The 18485-nt window shown below is 43.9% G+C and overlaps 2 protein-coding genes across 2 annotated transcripts in view; one reads left to right on the plus strand and one right to left on the minus strand.

Annotated features, from left to right (window-relative positions):
* The window catches only part of aplf (aprataxin and PNKP like factor), a 65941-nt gene extending 59356 nt beyond the window's left edge, over nt 1-6585 (minus strand). The window contains exons 1-2 of the mRNA XM_072581532.1: nt 6355-6585; nt 3808-3879 (exon numbers count right to left, since the gene is read on the minus strand). Of these exons, the coding sequence (XP_072437633.1) occupies nt 3808-3879; nt 6355-6438 (156 nt within the window). The 5' untranslated portion in view covers nt 6439-6585. The remainder of the gene's footprint in view (nt 1-3807; nt 3880-6354) is intronic.
* A 26-nt stretch (nt 6586-6611) lies between these two features.
* fbxo48 (F-box protein 48) lies at nt 6612-17862 on the plus strand. The gene is made up of 3 exons (XM_072581533.1): nt 6612-6850; nt 10887-11452; nt 17368-17862. Exons 2-3 carry the CDS (start codon nt 11150-11152, stop codon nt 17527-17529), a joined length of 465 nt encoding a protein of 154 aa, XP_072437634.1. The 5' UTR covers nt 6612-6850; nt 10887-11149; the 3' UTR covers nt 17530-17862.
* Nucleotides 17863-18485: the final 623 nt, after the last annotated feature.

The following is an 18485-nucleotide window of genomic DNA, read 5'->3' on the forward strand; positions in this document are numbered from 1 at the left end:
CGTTAACTTTCCTGCCCCTTGGATGCTCTCTGACCGGTTGTGCTCTTCCAGCCTCACATCTATTGACTCTGACTTCTGACATCTGCAGTCCTTACTGTCTCCCTGTTGCAAAGGCCATTTAGTCCCTTAAGCCTGGTCCACTTTCCAGTAAGATCATGGCTGATTGGATTGTGACCTCTACTCCAACACGCTTTGAACCCCTTGTTGTCGAGAAACTATCTCTGCCTTAAAAATATTTCATTCATCCTGCCTCTATCACACTTTGGGGAAGACAGTTCTGCAGACTTTCAACTCTTAGAAACAAATTCTCATCTCCATCTGAAATGAGATATATATATATTTACTTTTAAACTGTATTCTTCTAGCTTATGTCTTGCCCACAAAGGGAAACATCTGTAAAACTTGAAAGGGTTCAGAAAAGATTTACAAGGATGTTGCCAGGTGTTATGACACGGGGTAAACCCTCCTTCTTATTTTAAAACCAGCAACACAGCAAAGATTTATCCCGCGCAGTAATCTGTAAAAACTTGAGTTGCCAAGAACTATTTAAAGTTAAAACTTACCAACATTATTTCTTTCAGTATAACAGAAAATAATTAACTAATAACTATTTATCATTTCTTCCTCTAACTTATCTTTTACCTTTCTTTCTATAATATTAGTACGATAAAACTCCCAATTAAAAATTTACAAAACTACACTTCTTATCTCAAAACCAGGCAACTTTCGTTCTTCTATTTTGATCTCCTGTGTCTTCTTTCCTTTTTGTTAGGAATTTCTGTGTCACAGGCTATTGATCGAAAAGGTCCTTTTACGAGAGCTATTTTTCGAGCAGTTTGTTTACAGGCTAGGCTTGGCAGTTCTCCTCCCAGCTGTTCAATTTTCCCCAGTCTTATACCCCCAAAGCATCAGATCGTGTCATTGGCTTTTAAGATTGTCAATATATTCAATTCAAACTGGATTGGAGTTTGATATTTTTCAGGGTATAATTTAAACTAATTGGCCAAATTCAAATTTATTTTTGTCTCCAGGCAATGAACTAATCGAGTTGCTCCACCCAGTGCTACATTGTTACCTTATTGAGAACACTTGGTGCTGTGTCCAGTAGTTCTGCTGCTTTTAACTCTTTTAAAGTATACGCATATCTTCATAACACAGAGGTGGAGGATTTGAGCCAAATGGAGAGGTTGAATAGGCTGGGGCTGTTTTCCTGAAGCATTGGAGGCTGAGGGGTGACCTTAGAGGTTTATAAGATCATGAGGAGCATGGATAGGGTAAAAAGACAAAGTATTTTCCCTGGGGTGGGAGAGTCCAAAACTAGAGAGCATAGGTTTAGGGTGAGAGGGGAAAGATTTAAAAGAGACCTAAGGGGCAACCTTCTTCACAGAGAAGGTGGTATGTGTATGGAATGAGCTGCCAGAGGAAGTGGTGGAGGCTGGTACAATTGCAACATTTAAAAGGCATCTGGATGGGCATATGAATATGGGCCTGGTGCTGGCAAGTGGGAGTAGATTAGATTGGGATATCTGGTGAGCATGGACGAGTTGGACCGAAGGATCTGTTTCCATGCTGTACATCTCTATGACTCTATCCTTTCAGCATCCACCAGTCAAGTGCCTTACTTTGCTGTGCACTGTTAGCAATCATGGCCTTCAACTTGGTCAAAAGCCTGGAAATCTCTTCCCATTAGCACATTACTGCTGCAGCAGTACAAGACAGCAGCTCAGCACCATCTTTTCAAGTGCAATTAGTTGTCTGTATGAACAAAATAAACAGAAACTGCTGCAACCCTAAGTTCTGCAATTCTCTCCCTATCCCAACCTTGTCCTTCTTCAACATCTACCTATTCTCAATTTGTCCTGAACCTCATGCCCCTCAATGTTACATCTGGTCGGACAACAGATCCCATGAAGTGTCTGAGAATACTTCACTATATTAATGACAATATACATGCAAGCTGTTGCTGCAGTAGGCACTATCTAAGTGCAAGCTCTTGCCATAGCAAATATAAAGTTCTACTCAAATGTGGTTTAGATGTCAGTTGAAACGAATTAAAAATATGGCCTGGTTCAGAAGTAGTTTCTCTCTTTCCAAAATGATTGGGAACTAGCTGCCCTCTACCAGTAACCTGGTGCAAAACACCTTGCAGAACTTGATTTACATTCTAGCAAAGTATTCTATTTCTCTTTCCTGACTAATACCAAAATTTTAAATAAAAATCACACATAACAATTACAATATTTGTGGAAAAGATAGATCACTGACTTAATAGACACAGGAAGAAATATATTTGCAGGTTTAAATTTATCAGGGTTTAGTGCAATCTGCATAATAGATATCAAAGTGTAAAATGACAAACATACTTTTTTTAAACACATTTTTGAGGATTATAAATCAAAATTTCCTTCACCTCGTGTTGGCAGCAATTGTAGCTAATGTACATGTGTTCAAACTCCCCTTTTAGTTAATGGCCCACATACTATCAACTTGACCAAAGATAATATGTGGTCAGTATAATTGTCATTCTGCTGAAAATAAATAAGTTACAATTTTTAAACATTGGCAGAGACACCCACAAACGCATATAAAGAATTACATTTTCTGCAAATATCGATTGCGTGTTTTGGAACTAAATCCTTTGCTGTCACATTTAGATGATAAATCAGCATCACAGTGATGAGCACAAGTCCAAATGAATGTGACAAACTTTCAAAATGTCACTTTCATAAACAATAAACAAAAGATTGAATAATTATTCAAAGAATCTACCACAGCATTAAATCTCAGTATTCAAAGCTGAAAAGTAAGCATGTATTTCTCAGCTCAAAGACTTGGATCCCAGTATAAAAATATGGCCTGGTTCCTGAAAAAGGACTTATGCCCGACATGTCGATTTTCCTGCTCCTCGGATGCTGCCTGGCCTGCTGTGTTTTTCCAGCACCACGTTTTTCAACTGTGTTGATGACAGAACACCCACATTTTGCCCTCCAGTATGCTTGAGCCATTGTATGCATTCAGAAATTAATAGACCCATATTAACCTTTGTTCAACCTCATACTTCTTTCTATTATTCATTCTTGGGAGTTGGGTATCGACCAGCACTTATTGTCCACTCCTAATTGTTCTTGTGAAGGTGCCTTTTTGAACTGCTGAATCGGTACACCCACAGTGCTGTCAGGGAGGGATTTCCAGTTTTTTTTTGACCCAGTGACAGCAAAGGTAAAGCTATCGGAACCACGTGAAATCGGCATAGTCAGAACTTGTGAAACCCTCTAATATGAATTGTGCTTTTGTTTTCACTAGGCCCATAATGCACTGTGTATCTCAATATTGCAGAATAGGAACAGCGCCACTAATGTTCCCATATGAATGTGGATTTAATAAAATCCAAAGTAACTTCTGTAGAAGCTAAGTCATAAAATGAAGCCAATCTAATGACACAGCACTGCTGTAATGCCGAGCCATCACAGAAATCGATGAAGATTATAATCTATGACACCCAATATTCCCAGAGAGAACACCATTTAAGGACTAACTAGGCCTGACTCTGATGCTTTAGAGATTAGGTAAAAACAATGACTGCAGATGCTGAAAATCAAATACTGGATTAGTGGTGCTGGAAGAGCACAGCAGTTCAGGCAGCATCCAACGAGCAGCGAAATCAACGTTTCGGGCAAAAGCCCTTCATCAGGAATAAAGGCAGTGAGCCTGCAGCATGGAGAGATAAGCTAGAGGAGCTAATATCACTAGTTATAAATTATTATCTATACTTGCAGAAGTTTCACTATTAGATAGAAACCTACTCACTGGTTTGATGCGCAACTTCCCATCGAGCACTTCCAGCAGACCATGATTCCTGGACACTCGTTTATCAGAAACCTGAAATTGAAAGAATCCATCAAAAGAGTTACATATAATTACCACAGCATTGTACTTACCTATTTGAATGCTAAGATCCCGAACTGAAAATAAACTAAGAATAGTATAAACCAGAGCAGAACATTTGTTAGACAGATAAAACAAGCACAGAAAATGCCATGAGAAGGAGAGATGTGAAAAAGCAGAGAGATATGTGGGTTCAGTGATTGGCAGTGGTAATGCCCCATAATTTGTCTCTGTTCTCTGGCCTTGACTCTTTAAAATTGCAACACAGCCATCTTAAAGGGAATGCTGATTGTCCACACCACATTCCTAATTGCAGCAAAGCCCTTGGGTAATGTAGTGAGTACTTGGCAGACTTTTGGGCCGAAGAGCCTGTTCTATGCTGTATTATTCTAACCTACTGGAGATTTTTGGCCAAGAGAAAGGAAGAGTGACGACTGATGAGACTGTCTTAAATTCAGCAACAATATGCTTGCAGTTTCCTCATCTGAGATGAGGGTGCAGGCAGAGGACTTCAGGGAGACAACTCATTGAAGACAGATGAAGCAGGGGGTTATCTTCACTTTCCATGTTGATTCTGTAAGGAGAACCCATTCTGACAATGACTGATGCTGTACAATCAGATTAGAACAAGAAACAGCAATGCCAATATGCATGCCTTAGACTGGAGAAGGATGGCAAAAACTGAAGTAAACTAGAGGGAACAATTAACATCAGAAACAGTGATGTGTCTTCTACTGGTCAAATTTATGAAACAGAGTTCAGAATGATTGCTTGTTTGTTAATTGTTGGAATCTGGCAACTAGGAGAGGTTTTTGTGTGTGCAACAAAGGAAATAGGATTGAAAGGGGTTAGTTATAATACAAAAAATATTACCTCCCTGCTTTTAAACTCAATCCCTTTAGCAATGAGGGATAAAATTCTATTTGCCTTCCTAATTACATACAAACCAACCTTCTGTGATTCATGCACAAGGACACCCAGATCCCTCTGCATAGCAGCATGCTGCAAATTTTTACCATTCAAGTAACTTTTTTTTATTTTTACTCCTATCAAAATGTATGACTTCACATTTATTAACATTGCATTCAAGCTGCCAGACCTTTGCCCACGCAACGTATCCATATTCCTCTGCAAACTTTCAGTCTTCTGCAACTCATCTTAGTGTCATCTGCAAACTTTGACACTATACATGTCCCCAGCTCCCAATCATTTACATAAATTGTGAATAATTGTGGTCCCAACACTGAATCCTGATTGCCAGGTAGAAGTGCACTCCTTCATCCCCACTCTTTGCTCCCTGTTAGTCAACAAACCTTCTATCCATGCTAATACTTTACCCATTATGCCATGCATCCTTATCTTACACAGCAGCTTTTTGTGTAGCACTTTGTCGAATGCCTTTTAGAAATCTAGGTGCATCACATTGACTGGGTCTCCGTTGTCCACCGTGCTCATTGTGTCTTTACAGAATTCCAAAAGATTTGTTAAGCATGACCTGCCCTTCATGACCGCATGTTGCATCTTCCCAATGGGACAATTTTTATTAGAATGCCTTGCTATTTCTTCCTTGATAATTGACTCACCATCTTCCCCACAACACAGGTTAAGCTAACCAGTCTATAATTCGCCATCTTTTAAACCATCTATCACCATTTTTAAACAGTGGGGTCACATTTGCTGTTTTCCAATCTGCTGGGACTGCCCCAGAGTACAGTGAATTTTAGAAAATTACCACCAGGGCGCACGTGCTATTTCTCCCGCCATCTCTTTTCGTACCCTGGGATGCAATTCATCAGAGCCAGGAGACTTGTCGGTCCTTAGCTCCATTAACTTGCCCAACACTACCTCTTCTGTAATAATGATTGTTTCCAGGTCCTCATCTACCTTCACCTCTGTCAGTACTGGCCTGTTATTAGTGTCCTCCACTGTGAGGACCGATACAAATACTGGTACAATGACTTGGCCATTTCATCATTTCCCATAACTAAATGCCCCTTCTCATCCTCTAAAAAGAGCAATGTTAATTTTAGACACACCTTTTCATTTTATATTAGCCAGTTTTGAGGAAATTTGTTACATATATTTTATATATTTATGGAAACCTTTGCTATCTGTGCTAGCTTTTTTTTCTCATGTTCTATCTTAGTTTTATTGTGGCTTTCTGTTGACCTTTAAAGTTTTCCCAATCTTCTAGTGTCGAGTTGTTTTTGGTCACTTCGTACGTCTTCTCTTTTTTTTTGATAACCTCACTTAGACACCCCTGGCAGATTACCCTTTTTCTAGGAAGGGGTGCCCCCCAGGAAGTGGTGCGGGGTCAGACACGGCGAGGGATGGAGTGTTCGGAAGACAGAGGGAGTGAGGGAGGGGAGTGAGGGAGGGGAGTGAGGGAGGGGAGTGAGGGAGGGGACTGGGGCAGCTGCTGAGGCGCAGGGGGGTGCAGGAGGGAGGGGGGTGTGGTCGGTCTCTCACCCGGAGCAGAGGGCCGCGGCCTACGGCGGTCAGGCCTCCCGCTAGAGCGATATTCCCGCTCCCGTCCTCTGGCTCCAGTTCCATCTACCTCCCGTCCCTGGGAAGAAGCTCACATTCCTCCCGCTGCTCTAAGGTGGCGCTCACCGTGCGTGCCCAACACAAACTGTCCCTCCGCTGGGACCGGGAGAAAGAAGAAGCGAGGAGTACCGTCAGAACTTGCCTAAACTACAACTCCCAGGATCCTTCGCGGCCGGCTAACGGCCGCCGGCCCCCCACGCGCCTGCGCCCTGCTGACGGCTAACGGCCGCCGGCCCCCACGAGCCTGCGCCCTGCTGACGGCCGCCGGCCGCCCACGCGCCTGCGCCCTGCTGACGGCAAACGGTTGGATGCCCCGTGCGGTGTGAATGCGGAAGCGGTGCGCGAGAGAGTGACGTCGCAGAAAAACAAACATCAACGGCCGGAGATTTAAACTGAAAACAAACAAGATCAGAATAAAGTGAGAGAGAGAGAGGGAGTGGGAGAGGGAGAGGGAGGGAGAGGGAGAGGGAGAGGGAGAGGGAGAGGGAGGGAGTCAGAGGAGAACGAGGGCTCGGGGGTTAGTGAGGGGAATAGGTGAGAGGGAGTCTGTGGGGATAGGCGAGTGGGGAGTGGGGAGTGGGGAGTGGGGAGGGGGGAGCGAGGATGGAGGGATGATGGGGGGGTGGGGAGGGATGATGGGGGGGTGGGGAGGGATGATGGGGGGATGATGGGGGGGTGGGGAGGGATGATGGAGGGGTGGGGAGGGATGATGGGGGGGAGGGGTGGGGAGGGATGATGGGGGGGAGGGGTGGGGAGGGATGATGGGGGGGAGGGGTGGGGAGGGATGATGGGGGGGTGGGGAGGGATGATGGGGGGATGATGGGGGGGTGGGGAGGGAGGATGGGGGGGTGGGGAGGGAGGATGGGGGGATGGGGAGGGATGATGGGGGGGTGGGGAGGGAGGATGGGGGGATGATGGGGGGGTGGGGAGCGAGGATGGGGGGGTGGGGAGGGAGGATGGAGGGATGATGGGGGGGTGGGGAGGGAGGATGGGGGGATGATGGGGGGGTGGGGAGCGAGGATGGAGGGATGATGGGGGGGTGGGGAGCGAGGATGGAGGGATGATGGGGGGGTGGGGAGCGAGGATGGAGGGATGATGGGGGGGTGGGGAGCGAGGATGGAGGGATGATGGGGGGGTGGGGAGCGAGGATGGAGGGATGATGGGGGGGTGGGGAGCGAGGATGGAGGGATGATGGGGGGGTGGGGAGCGAGGATGGAGGGATGATGGGGGGGTGGGGAGCGAGGATGGAGGGATGATGGGGGGGTGGGGAGCGAGGATGGAGGGATGATGGGGGGGTGGGGAGCGAGGATGGAGGGATGATGGGGGGGTGGGGAGCGAGGATGGAGGGATGATGGGGGGGTGGGGAGCGAGGATGGAGGGATGATGGGGGGGTGGGGAGCGAGGATGGAGGGATGATGGGGGGGTGGGGAGCGAGGATGGAGGGATGATGGGGGGGTGGGGAGCGAGGATGGAGGGATGATGGGGGGGTGGGGAGCGAGGATGGAGGGATGATGGGGGGGTGGGGAGCGAGGATGGAGGGATGATGGGGGGGTGGGGAGCGAGGATGGAGGGATGATGGGGGGGTGGGGAGCGAGGATGGAGGGATGATGGGGGGGTGGGGAGCGAGGATGGAGGGATGATGGGGGGGTGGGGAGCGAGGATGGAGGGATGATGGGGGGGTGGGGAGCGAGGATGGAGGGATGATGGGGGGGTGGGGAGCGAGGATGGAGGGATGATGGGGGGGTGGGGAGCGAGGATGGAGGGATGATGGGGGGGTGGGGAGCGAGGATGGAGGGATGATGGGGGGGTGGGGAGCGAGGATGGAGGGATGATGGGGGGGTGGGGAGCGAGGATGGAGGGATGATGGGGGGGTGGGGAGCGAGGATGGAGGGATGATGGGGGGGTGGGGAGCGAGGATGGAGGGATGATGGGGGGGTGGGGAGCGAGGATGGAGGGATGATGGGGGGGTGGGGAGCGAGGATGGAGGGATGATGGGGGGGTGGGGAGCGAGGATGGAGGGATGATGGGGGGGTGGGGAGCGAGGATGGAGGGATGATGGGGGGGTGGGGAGCGAGGATGGAGCGATGATGGGGAGTGAGGTTGGGGGCATGATGGGGAGTGAGGATGGGGGAGCGAGGATGATGGGGAGTGAGGATGGGGGAGCGAGGATGGTGAGGAGAGGATGGGGAGCGAGGATGGGGGGATGATGGGGAGTGAGGATGGGGGAGCGGGGATGATGGGGAGTGAGGATGGGGGAGCGGGGATGATGGGGAGTGAGGATGGGGGAGCGGGGATGGGGGGATGATGGGGAGTGACGATGGGGGAGCGGGGATGGGGGGATGATGGGGGGGTGGGGAGCGAGGATGGAGGGATGATGGGGGGGTGGGGAGCGAGGATGGAGGGATGATGGGGGGGTGGGGAGCGAGGATGGAGCGATGATGGGGAGTGAGGTTGGGGGCATGATGGGGAGTGAGGATGGGGGAGCGAGGATGGGGGGATGATGGGGGAGCGAGGATGGTGGGGAGAGGATGGGGGGATGATGGGGGAGCAAGGATGGTGGGGAGATGATGGGGAGATGATGGGGAGCGAGGATGGGGGGATGATGGGGAGTGAGGATGGGGGAGCGAGGATGATGGGGAGTGAGGATGGGGGAGCCAGGATGATGGGGAGTGAGGATGGGGGAGCGGGGATGATGGGGAGTGAGGATGGGGGAGCGGGGATGATGGGGAGTGAGAATGGGGGAGCGGGGATGATGGGGAGTGAGGATGGAGCGGGGATGATGGGGAGTGAGGATGGGGGAGCGAGGATGATGGGGAGTGAGGATGGGGGAGCGGGGATGATGGGGAGTGAGGATGGGGGAGCGAGGATGATGGGGAGTGAGGATGGGGGAGCGGGGATGATGGGGAGTGAGGATGGGGGAGCGGGGATGATGGGGAGTGAGGATGGGGGAGCGGGGATGATGGGGAGTGAGGATGGGGGAGCGGGGATGGGGGGATGATGGGGATGGGGGAGCGGGGATGGGGGGATGATGGGGAGTGAGGATGGGGGAGCGGGGATGGGGGGATGATGGGGAGTGAGGATGGGGGAGCGGGGATGGGGGGATGATGGGGAGTGAGGATGGGGGAGCGGGGATGGGGGGATGATGGGGAGTGAGGATGGGGGGATGATGGGGAGTGAGGATGGGGGAGCGGGGATGGGGGGATGATGGGGAGTGAGGATGGGGGGATGGTGGGGATGGTGGGGAGTGAGGATGGAGGGGATGGTGGGGAGTGGGGATGGGGGAGTGAGAATAGGGGAGTGGGGATAGGGGAGTGAGGATGGAAGGAGAGAGCAGGTAGTGAGGATGGAGGGGGGAGACAGCGGGAGAGTGAGGATGAAGTGGGTAAGTAGTAGAAACAGAGAAGGCAATGCCTCCAGAAGTAAGCAACAGATTGGACCTCTCAAATCTCAAATCTAATGTTGATCGTGTTTTTTATGTACCTTCTTCGCAGTCATAACTTTGTATTCCTCCCTCTGTTCGATCACTCTATTATCTTTGTATGTTATGCTTTGTCTGTACTACACACAAAACAAAACTTTTCACTATTCGTGGTACAAGTGACGATAATAAATCAAATCAAATACATGTCAAATCAGGACAGTCATCTCTTGATGATAAGCCATGGAACATGAAAAATGTGTCATGGTCCTGTGATGAATACAGAAAAACATTGACAGAAGATGGGGTTTAAAAAAAACTAAATTTCAGATTAATTTGGCAGGTACAGAGAGTTAAGCTGTAAATAGTTGTGCTAAAAGGACAGGCTAAACTATACAGACCAAAATATGCACTTTACATATTCAAAGATATCATGCCCAATTATCCTGCATTTGATTATCCGGAATTCGATTAACTGAACAAAATACTGCCTGTCCTGTGTCCTTTGGATAATTGAGGTTTCTCTGTACATGGATAAACAGTGTAGACTGATGATTTACAGGCAGTGAAAGAAGTTTCACAGTTTGCAGATTCAGGTACAGATTCAGGTTATGCAATTAATAGTTGAAGGATAACTTGGTATAAATTAGCAATTTGTAATCCAGGACCAATTACATATTCTGTATTTTAATTTAACAGGCAGCAGGTTAAAACTGACATGCTAAAGCCTTTCTACTAATGATGAAATCAGAAGTTGCTGTAAAAAGTCAGTAGGTCTGGCAGCATCTGGGGAGTGAAAGCAGAGTAAACATTTCAGGTCCAGTAACCCTTCTTCAGAACCTTTACTGGATCCAAAACGTTAACTTTGCTTTCTCTCCACAAATGCTGCACAACTGCTGAGTTTTTCTGGCAATATTTTGTTTCTGATTTCCAACATCTGCAGTCCCTTGGTTTTTCCTTTCTGTTAATGATTTGCTGTGTGTCTCGAACATTAAAAAATCTAAAAAAGAATAAATCTGTAAACAATATTTTTCAGAGGTCTGCAGAGTAGCACATGGCCTGAGGAGAGGAGACTGAGGAGCTCATAAGACAACCGAAAGAAAGGAGACTAAAGAAAAAAACAGCAATAACAGTGATGTAAGAAATTCACAAAAAAAGGGATCAGTAATAAATAGAAGGACAAGCAATTTGGTGATAACGTCTTATGTCAGTGAGACAGAGAATCAACTAATAAGATTAGTTAAAATTTGATTTGGTTGATTTAAAAGATCTCTTGAGATTCTGGAACAAAAATAAACTATGCAAAGGTCTTGCAAAAGAAATAAGCAGATTGCTATTCGTGAAGACAAAACTATTTTCTCCACTGGGCAGAAAAAACTACAAAATCGTTATGATTTTGCCCAGTTTTTGCCACGAGAGTTAACTCTGAAAATTTTCAGCGAACTGGACATTCGAAGCCTGGCTAATGCTGCAATGACATGCAAAGCATGGAATGATCTGATCGAAACCAGTGACAGCCTGTGGTACAATCATTGCCTGACCGTATTGGCTGTGTGCAAGAGAGAGGTACAGTGGGATCGAGCACATGGACTTTCATGGAAGGTTTGTGCAGTTGGCAGTGATTTGCATGAAAGTTTAAGCATTTTTATTGTCGACCTCCACCCTATTCCTTTTTTCTCAAGAGTGTTTCACTGTCACCTCTGTTTCTCTTTTTCACCAGTATTCTCCCTGCTGTAGTCCAATATATCATTATAGATGCAAATGTTATAGGAATGGAAGCACTTTAAGGAGAATGCTCATTCCATCCAGCAGGGAGCAGCATGCACTTCTGATATAAAAAATTATTAGCGAAGTCCAGGATAGACAAGTATGGTAATGCCAAAGACCATATGAGATGAAGAAGACCATGATAGATGTTAAGAGGATATAGAAAGGCTGGTGGAGTGGACATCATACAGTAAAGCAGGTAAATAGCTATATAGTAGTAGTGTCATTGGACTAATGATACTGGTACTACTTTGGACATGCGGGTTCAATTGTAAACAGGCCTGTTTGAAAAGAATACAGAGTTTGGAGAGAATACAAGTATTCTCTCCAAAATCTTTGTGTTCTTTTCAAATTGAACCCAAATCTCCAAAGCAGTACCACTATTATTAGTCCAGTGACACTACTACTACATCACCAAGATAGTTCAAGGGATGAGGGATTACAGTTATGCAGAGACACTGGAGAACTGGGATTGTTCTCATTGCAGAAAAGGCTAAAAGGAGGTTTGATGAAGGTATTTAAAATTGGAGAGTAGAGAGGGAGTAAGATCTATTTCCAATTGATAACCAGAGTACACAATTCTGAGTTGATTAGTAAAAGAATGCGGAGTGATATGAGAAAATCATTTTTGCAGCAAGCGGTTATCATTTGGAATATGCCATTTGATAGGCTGATGGAAACAGTTTTGACAGGAGCCCCCTCAAAAAAGAATTGGATAAAGACATGAGAAAGAAAATGTTTCAGGAACTTGGAAAAAGAGCTGACTAATGAGAGTAACTCAATTGATCTTTGAAAGAGCTGGCACAAAATTGATGATCCAAATAGCCACCTTCAGGATATTTTCTGATCAACCTGTTCAGAAATTTTATTACACGCCTCTGGAGCAGATGCGACTTGAAATCCAGACCTCCTCCTATATTAGTCAATGATTTTATGACCTCTGTTTATGCAGTACAGGTCATATAAGCATAACTACATTTTGTAATGTGACTTTCACAGAAAAAAGATATGAATATAAGCAGAGTTGATTAATGACTAGATAAAAAGCAGATTGATAGTTTCAAAACAAAAATAGGGAATGCTGGTATTACCACATCAGGTCTTTCAGCATCAGGTTGATGACCTTTCATCAGGACTGGGTGAAGTTTAAGATGAAATAGATTTTGAATGAGGACTGGGTGAGATAAGGATAAAAGAAAGACCTGTGATGGAATGGAAATCAGGAGGAACTGAGTGGTAGAAGAGCTAGGCCCCAGGGCCAAAGAAAGTAAAGGTGGAACAAGGAAAGAAACAAAGATGTCCCGAGAACAGGTGTACAATGCTAATATGGTCATCCATATAGTGGAAAAAGAGTTTAAGGAGGGGATCTGAGTAGGACTGGAGCAAGGAATGTACCCCATATCTGATAAAAAGATTGGCATGGCTAGGATCTAAATGGATATGCATAGAAACACTTTTTTGGAGGTAGTGAAATGAATTAAAGGAGAAATCGTTAAGTCTGATCGCAGATTTCGCCAGATGGACGGTGCTAGTGGTCAACAGGCACATTTTTTATTTGCATTAATTTATTTTTCTTTCGGTTTGGCACCCGTTCTTGGCACATCATTTAGAATCATAGCACAGAAACATATCCTTTGGTCCAACCAGTCCATGCTGAACATAATTCCAAACTAAACCAGACCCACCTGCCTGCATTTGACCCATATCCCTCCAAATATGTTTTTATTCATGTCCTTATCTAAATGTCTTTTAAATGTTACAACTGTACCTGTATCCACACCCTCCCCTGGAAGTTCATTCCACATATGGACTACACTCTGTGTAAACCAATTGCCCCTCATGTCTTCTCAAAATCTTTCTCCTCTCACCAGAAAAACATGCCCCCAATCTTGAAATGCCCCACCCTAGGCAAAAGATAACCACTATTCCCTGGAACTATATCTGTCATAATTTTATAAATCTCTCTAAGGTGACAACTCAAAACCTTCATTTGCAGCACCATCCTAGTTAATCTGTTCTGAACCCTCTCCAGCTTAACGATATCTTTCCTATAATAGTTAAAAATCACACAACACCAGGTTATAGTCCAACAGGTTTAATTGGAAGCACACTAGTTTTCGGAGCGACACTTCTTTATCAGTCCAGATAAAGGAGCGACGCTCCGAAAGTTAGCGTGCTTCCAATTAAACCTGTTGGACTATAACCTGGTGTTGTGTGATTTTTAACTTTGTACACCCCAGTCCAACACCGGCATCTCCAAATCTTCCTATAATAGGGAGACCTGCTGTCAGTGCATCTTTTGCCTTTTTCCTTGTCCCATCTGCATTCTCTTTGACCCATAGGTTTAACTCTTCTGTATTCAATTCCTCCTGTCTTCCTATCACAGACCCTCTTTTTGTTCTTGCCCTACCCAGCCCTCATTCAAAACCTATTCTATCTCTTTAAAAAAATTATCGACTTAAATCATTAACTCAGTTTCCCCTGTCCACAGAAGCTGAGTCTTTCCAGCATTTTTGGTTCCTGTTTCAAATTTCTGGCATCAGCAGTGTTCTGATTGCCAGTCATAGTGTTTCCTTTTATTGATATTTATAAACCAGTGTAGTTTCTGAATCACTTCACCATGCTGATTTTGAAACTTATCACTATTCCTTCAGTGTCGGGTGGTGACAATCCTGGAACTCCCTCCCTAACCTACAGTGTCTACCTAGAGCACATGGACTGCAGCTGTTCAAGAAGGCAGCTCTCCACTACCTTCCCAAGGGCAACCAATAATAAATGCAGGCCCAGCCACTTAAGCCCACATTTCCATCAATAAATAAAAAAAACTTTATTTATATGACCCACATTTGTAGAGTTCTGCAATAAACATTTGTTGCAATCTTTCTTAAAAACTTTTGTATTGTATTGAAAATTGGATAATTCCATCTGTAATAACCGTGGGGACTGCAGTGTACTTTAGTTTGGCATACTCAATGTTTTGACTGTGCCAAAGCAGGTCCTGAAGGGAATATTAATGGCAAAAATATGAACACATCCACATCCCTGAGTTCATGATCATCACTGTTTTCATTTTTCAAGTTGTAGCAACATAGGAGAAAGAATATGTCGTTCAGCTCCTCAAGTCTTCTCCGCCATTCTAATTAATGGGCTATAATCTACCACAATGTTATATTACCATGCTAGCTTCATATTCCTTGATGTCATTAGTAACTAGAAATCTATAAATCTCTGCCATGAACCTACTTAATCACTGAGCTTCTACAGCTGTCTGGGGTAGAGAATTTCAAAGATTCACTATCCTCTGAGTGATTTCTTCTCACCTCATTCCCAAAGAAGTTGCGGGTTATTCTGAGACTATGCCCCCCACCCTGAGTGTAAAGCAACATCCCTTGTGCATCTAATCTGTCTATCCCTTGATGAATTTTGCAAGTTATTTGAGGCCAATTCTCATTTTTAATGTAAGAGAATGCAGGCCCAGTTTCCTATTTCTCTGCTCCTGGATAGCTCCATCATCCCAGGAATTCCTCTGTGGCAAGTGTACCCTTCTTTACTGCACACAGTATTCCCAATATGCTCTAACACAGGTTCTATGCAATTGAAATTTTCCTACCTCTGTGCTGCCATCCTCTTGTGATTAAAAATAAACATGCTGTCTACCTTCCAAATTGCTTGCTTTCAGCAACTTTGGAATGAGGTCATCCAGGTCCCTTTGGATTTACTAATCTCTCATCATTTCATAAATACTCTGAACCTTCATTCCTCCTACTTAAGTGAATATTGTCACACCTATCCACATCATGGTCCACCTGGTAACCTCTTGCCCCATTCACTCAGCATGTCTAAATCCAGCTGAATCTGTTTGCATTCTCCTCACAACTCTCATTCTCTCAACTATCAACTTCAATCTTAGAAATAATACAGTCTGTCCCCATATCCAAATCATTGACATAGATTGTGAACAACTGGGACCCAAGCACTGATACCTGTAGTACCTCGCTGGTCACAGCCTGCCAATCTGAGAGTGATCCATTTATTTCTGCTCTCTGTTTTCTGCCTGTTAACATCTTCAATCCATGCTAGATTTTGCTTTAAACTTAAATAACTTTCTGAGTTGGACTTTATCAGAAGTCTTGTGAAAATCCAAATATTTCCACTGGTTCCCCCACACCAACTTTATTGATAATATCCTCAAAAAGCCACATCAGGCTTGTCAAACGCGATTTCCCCTTCATTAATTCATGTTGATTCTTCCCAATCAGACAATTATTTTCTGTGAGGCGCCTTGGGTAGACAAGGTCAGAAGTCACATGACACCAGGTTATCGTCCAACAGGTTTATTTGAAATCGCAAGCTTTTGGAGCACTGCTCCTTCTGCAGGTGGCTTCATCTGAAAGGTTGTGATTTGGAGTTCACCTGTTAACTTATAACCTGCTGTCAAATTTTTTTTTCTAACTTTCCAGAAATCACAATCTTGTATAATAGTTTAGAGTATTCTTATTATTACTAAAGTCAAGCTAACAAGTCTGTAATCCCCTGCTTTGGAAGCCCCTTCCTTTGCTGTCTGGTTTTATGCATCTTTCTGTTTACTTTCATATTCTATTCAGTTTGTCTTAATTAATTGCTTGGTCTTCCTTAACTGAATTCTAAAATTCTCCCAATCCTCAGACTTGCAACACTTTTCTATCTTAACCAGACGTTTAGCACATTTTCATTCACCTTTAGGACCTAGCTTCAATCCATCTTAGACTGATGGAAAAAAAAGTTTATTTTTTTTCTGTTTGAAGAAATTATGCATGCAGTTTGGGCATTTTTAACCCAGTTTGACCATATGTTTATTCTATAATCAGCCACACTGTTGGGATTGTAGGATCCCTCAGCAACCTGCCATCTATTTCTAGTAGCAATGTAAAGTTTCCTCTTTACAGGGAGAATTATAACCAAGATATCATAGCAAAGTCAATACTTTGCATCTATTTTTTAAACAGAGATTTCAATTGTATCTTTCACTAGTAAATCTTAAAAGAAACTCCATGTGAGAGCTCCTAGCACAAGAGTCTCTGTTCATTAACCCCGATATTGTTGTTAAAAAATTAACAAGTGTTTGCCGATCTATTGTTGACTAAGAGATCACGAAATGTGTGGTTATGACAAAAACAGTTTCATGTATTTACATAATGTCATTAATATAATAAGACATACCTGCAGGAAAGTGCTATGAAGCACAATTTCTCACCAAATCCCAAGTGGGTAGATGACCAAAAGCTTGCTCAAAAAAGTCAGATTAAGGAGCTTCTTAAATGAGGTGGAGAGGCCAACCAGTTTGGGGAGGGAATTCCATAATTTGCGGCTGCATTGGTAGGGCAATGAAAATTCAGGGTGCTTTTAAAATTGAAATGTTTGACCAGGATACAAGGTAGATCAGAAAACAAAAAGGTTAATGGTTAAGGCAACAGAGTTTAATGATAAATTATAACATGTATTGTATAAAAATCATGCCATGCTGAAAAATAACATTGCATTCACAACATTTTTAAACAACTGACCAGCCTTTTTTCCTCAGTCATTCAGAGATGAAATCAGATATTGTGCAGCATTTTCATCAAATGTAACTTTCTACTTAGTGCAAATACATTCTTGGCAAGTGGAATGACCTTAGTTGTTGATTTAGCCCATATACGCTGTTTGGCTTTTATTTCATAAGTGATAAAAGGAATATTAAAATTGAAACATTTTATTTGCTTAATATTTAGGTTACTCTGATGAGGAACTACAAGAAAAGCAACATAAAACGCGCATGGTTAGATGGTCAATACAGTCACATTCATTCTGCAGAGGAGCTTCTGCACAACAGTATGTGTGAAATGGATGCAGATGCTTGGGGAGAGATACTGAAGGCAGAACTGGAAAGATAGTATTGTGTTAAGTTGGGGCATTTTTTTTGCAGCATCATGCACTTACAAAACAAAGCTAAAAGCACTAAAATAAAAGTTTTATTTGTCAAATGGTTTATGCTTTAAAAATAGTAAATAAGAAGTTTTATTGCATTTGTAATCTTTGAATAGTTAGAAATGGAATTTATTTTGAAGTTGCAATTTTATTGGAATATTTAAAAGTATAGCTCCTTTTTCAAGAAATGTGTTCCACTGTTTTAAGCACTTTTGTTTTTCTTTGTAAATTGATCATGGAGGTGTGATAACACTATTTTTGATTTCTTTCTGTTTGTAATGTACAGTCAGAAATAAACCTTGGACCTAGTTGTTTTGACTCATCCGTCTGCTTCCAATTTTTGCAATTCTGTACTTCATTCAGCACCACTTTAAAAAATCTAATAGATTTAGGTGTGCTGCATGAGTGAATATAATCATTACCTTTTTCAAATCTTAATAATATTGAATTATGCAGTCAACGCATTTGTTTCTGGTTTCTGTTAACTTTGAGGTTTGTTTTATTATGAAATTAAAGTTATCAATTTTTTGATGACTTTGTTGATCAATGCAAAGACTGAAGAAAACAGACTGAAAGGTTCACTGCTGGTCTGGGCTTGGTTAGCTATCCTCAACTGAAACTACGGTAGAGATATCGTAGTTCACCCTCATGGCTTTTATGAGAATTGGAATAATAATCACATTTGTAATCATATCTTTTTATTCCTAGAATGTGAGTTCAGATGCTAAAACTAGACAGCATAGTTTAAAGTGAGAGGAGAGAGACACAAAAGGGTCTAGTGGGCCAATGTTTCCATACAGAGGGTGGTGAGCGTCTGGAACAGGCTACCAGAGGTAGCAGTGGAGGCGAGTACAACATTACTTTTTAAGAAACATTTGAACAGGTACATGGATGGGATAGATATGGACTAGACAAACGGGAC

This window comes from Chiloscyllium punctatum, chromosome 11 (assembly GCF_047496795.1).
Source record: "Chiloscyllium punctatum isolate Juve2018m chromosome 11, sChiPun1.3, whole genome shotgun sequence".
NCBI classification, from domain to species: Eukaryota; Metazoa; Chordata; class Chondrichthyes; order Orectolobiformes; family Hemiscylliidae; genus Chiloscyllium; species Chiloscyllium punctatum.

What these genes read in the sequence shown, in the direction of transcription:
- fbxo48 (XM_072581533.1), top strand. Translation starts at nt 11,150, where the DNA reads ATGCAAAGGTCTTGCAAAAGAAATAAGCAGATTGCTATTCGTGAAGAC. An exon ending in CACATGGACTTTCATGGAAG is followed by an intron (nt 11,453 to 17,367) that starts GTTTGTGCAGTT and finishes CTTAATATTTAG; the next exon opens with GTTACTCTGATGAGGAACTA.